The following is a 3,398-nucleotide window of genomic DNA, read 5'->3' on the forward strand; positions in this document are numbered from 1 at the left end:
GTGCTAAACGAAAATAAGGCATTTAGAATTTGTTTTAAAAATAATACCTATTTTATTTTGTCATTATGTAGACGACACAGCGCGGACTGTGAAGTCTATTGGAGTTTTGCATTTGTTTTATTCTTATGTACATATATATCGTATATGTGCATACATAAATTATATGTATGTACATATGTATTAATACATACATATTAACTTATGTACATAATTAAGTATGTACGATCATGCACTCATATGTAAAATATATTTTTAAATTTAAGTTTACAATATGGAGTGTACAATTTTTCCTTAATGCAGTGTTGAATGAAATTAAAGTTTCATTAAATGGATTTAAATACATTTTATTATTAAGTCATGAATTTATCAGCACATGTGTTTTATGTATGTATCTATGTTTTAAAATTTATGAATAAATTTATTTTGTAATGATATTAAATGCAGAAATGTATTTGTTTCGTTGCATTTTACGCGGCATTGGGTAAGTCGACAAAAGTGATACTAAACTGGCCGGCGGGTAAGGTGGATATGGTGGGTAGTGGTAGGTATATACACGTACATTGCTACATTTTCAGATGTTTTAGATAACGTATATAATGCTGTTTAGGAATTTAAATTTTCAGGTAAATCGGTTGGTTGCACAAAGCATTGTATGTACATCAGACCCTACCGGAAAAAAGATCACCGTACGCCCCTGTGCCTATCGTATTTTTGCAAGATAATTTGAAAAAAATAATCTGGGGTTGTTTTTTACATTTTTCGTCATATCTTCGGTATGTACAGTCGGATCTTGAAATATTATATATCGATTCACTTTTTTTGTTCCAGAGTTCATAGACCTGCAGTACCCCGTTCTAATCTTACCCCCCAGATCTCAGTTACTACCAACTCAACGTAATTTCTTTAAAGTTCGCCAAAAATCATTAAACTTTTGCTTGGGAAGTATATCGATTCAAAAGCAATTTCAATTTCTTTTGCTTTACGTAAACGTCGTCTTTTTGAATTTCTTGTCATATCTTCGGCATTTACAGTCTTATTATTTAAGTATGGCACATATTTACTTTCAAACTTCATTGACCTAAAGTACCTCCATCTGGCACCTACCCACTATAACTCAGCTCTAATCACCTTATTGAACCACCCTGCTCTGGAATCCAGTAGAACTACTTAAAAAAATTCATTTTTTTCGCCGAATGTGTGTATGTAGGGCCAGTGGAAAATATACATATAAAGGCGACGCACATAGGGGTATTTGACCGATTTAGGCGGCCAAAATTATTTTTATGAAAATTGTAACTCAAAATGCTTAGAAACGACGTATTACGATATTTAAAACTGTAAACGTTTAAAATCAAGTAAATAGAGGGGGAGGATGTCCAAGTATTCCACCAAAAAAACGAAAAAAAGGTGCCTAAAGTTCGACATCGATAGACTCCATGTTATCGAGGTCCCATTGTAGAAAAATTGAGACCTACGTATTGGTATCGGCGAGGAGAAGCTTTATATCTAAGTAAGAACATTAAAAGGGTTGCAACCTGCTTAAAAATTAAATTCAATTAAGATAAATGAATTACTACTACAATGTGGGTAACATTCGAAATGGATTTGAAAAGGCTTTATTTCCAAGAAACGTGTAGGAGGGTTACCATCTGTTTAAAAAATAATTTATAAGGTTATAGTTTGAAACTATCTTAAACAGGGCTGCCACCTTTTAAATTTAAAATTAAGTTAATTATAACAATATGAATATCATACATGGGCAAATCTAAAAAACAGGTAACCTTTATGTTATTTAGCTTTATTTTCACTGTTGTAAACTGTATGAAGCTGGTTGCTTTTGGATATAGTTTATTGACGTATACTTGAAGCCTCAAAAAAAATTTGGACCAATTTGCTGCATAACTTTTGAATTATAGGTGTTTACATTAAAAAAATAATGAAAACAAGTGGATTTTTTTATGTAATTTTTAAAAGGGGCACAATTAATTACGTCAAATTAGCTTCGATAGACATCGAAAGAGCTTTTAAGATTGATAACTGCTCGTTAGATTTCGAGTTTGCTTGACTCTCTTGGTACGCGATTTAATATTTATGTGCCCGATTCGGTGATGAAGTAATTTGTTTAATTACTTCAGAAGCATCTCTCATTCCTACTGACCGTAATTTTATTGTAGTATCACTACAGTTCCGTAAATTTTCGGTTTTACGTCTCTTCGTTCTATCGCTGGACTCACCCAAAGGTTTGGTAGGCCAAATAATCAATTATCAACACGGTACTTTGACAGCGAGGTGCCAACGAATGAAAACAAAGAGGGATTAAAAAATAACGAAATCTAGTCAAGAATTATATTCTCTTCACCCTATATTCAGTTATAAAAGAAAAATGTGCGTTTTTAAAATTCGACTTTTGGCCGCCTAAATCGGCCAAATACCCCTCTGTGCGACGGCTAAAAAAAAAAATAATCGAAATACTTTACGACTCAGGCATGTACGCCGAACTATTTTTTGTTTGCCTGTAATTTGGTACGATCAAATGTACAAATCGCTCTAATAATAATATACAGAATTAAGGTGGCCTCAAACAGATGCGATAACGATAAAAAGCAAAGGCCCTCAAACGGTCTTAATTTAAATTTTAAAATATTTTTATTAATTTTTCTTATAACTTTATTTCAATATGAGAAAACATCAGTCCAATTGTTCGAATATAGGCTAATCTATATTAGTTAAATAAAGTTGTGATTGTAATAAATTGCATACGTAATTTTGATACGTAAATACATATGTATGTATATATTTGTAACATTGAGTTTACTATGTATTAATATTTATTTTATATTAATATAAAAATAATTGTATTAATATAAAAATAATTTTGTCTTCATCTAAACGTATGTATGTAGTTCATATGTTTGCAGCTATAAATAATCTTAGCGACACGTATATATATTATTTTAGATACTTTTTAGATTAGTGTTGTAAATTGTTAGTAGTCAATAAAAACATGAAACAAAACTATTCGTAATAATAGTTTTTAGTAAAATAGATTGCAACAAGTTGTAGTTTAAATATAGCATAACTTCAAGGATTTTCTTTATAGAAACATATGTATTCATACATATGTGTAAAAGTCTGAATGTAATTTTTTTTTTTTGATAAGTATCGCTAAGTATTTTTACATCCTTCAAATGTATGTTTTAATGTGTTAAATTAACGGTGCGCGCAGTTAGCTGCATTTGGTGCAATTTCTGATTGAGTTTTTGGTTATGATCCTTTAGGTAGGCAATAAGATCAGCCTGTGGGAGATATAAGCAGAGATAGAACTTTCGTAGTGTATAAATTAGCTGATTATAATTGATCATTTACGCACCTGCTTCTCCAAAAGTTCAGCTGTATTA

At 30.9% G+C, this 3,398-nt stretch overlaps 1 protein-coding gene across 2 annotated transcripts in view; it reads right to left on the reverse strand.

Moving 5' to 3' along the window:
• Positions 1–3,142: 3,142 nt before the first annotated feature.
• LOC118741969 (transmembrane protein 192) overlaps positions 3,143–3,398 on the reverse strand; it is a 1,982-nt gene continuing 1,726 nt past the window's right edge. For both annotated transcript variants that reach the window (XM_036473938.1, XM_036473942.1), the window contains one exon: positions 3,143–3,296. In XM_036473938.1, coding sequence (XP_036329831.1) covers positions 3,198–3,296 — 99 coding nt within the window. In that variant the 3' untranslated portion in view covers positions 3,143–3,197. The remainder of the gene's footprint in view (positions 3,297–3,398) is intronic.

This window comes from Rhagoletis pomonella, unplaced genomic scaffold (assembly GCF_013731165.1).
Source record: "Rhagoletis pomonella isolate Grant_MI unplaced genomic scaffold, Rhpom_1.0 Rhpom_scaffold_00001, whole genome shotgun sequence".
Lineage (NCBI taxonomy): Eukaryota > Metazoa > Arthropoda > Insecta > Diptera > Tephritidae > Rhagoletis > Rhagoletis pomonella.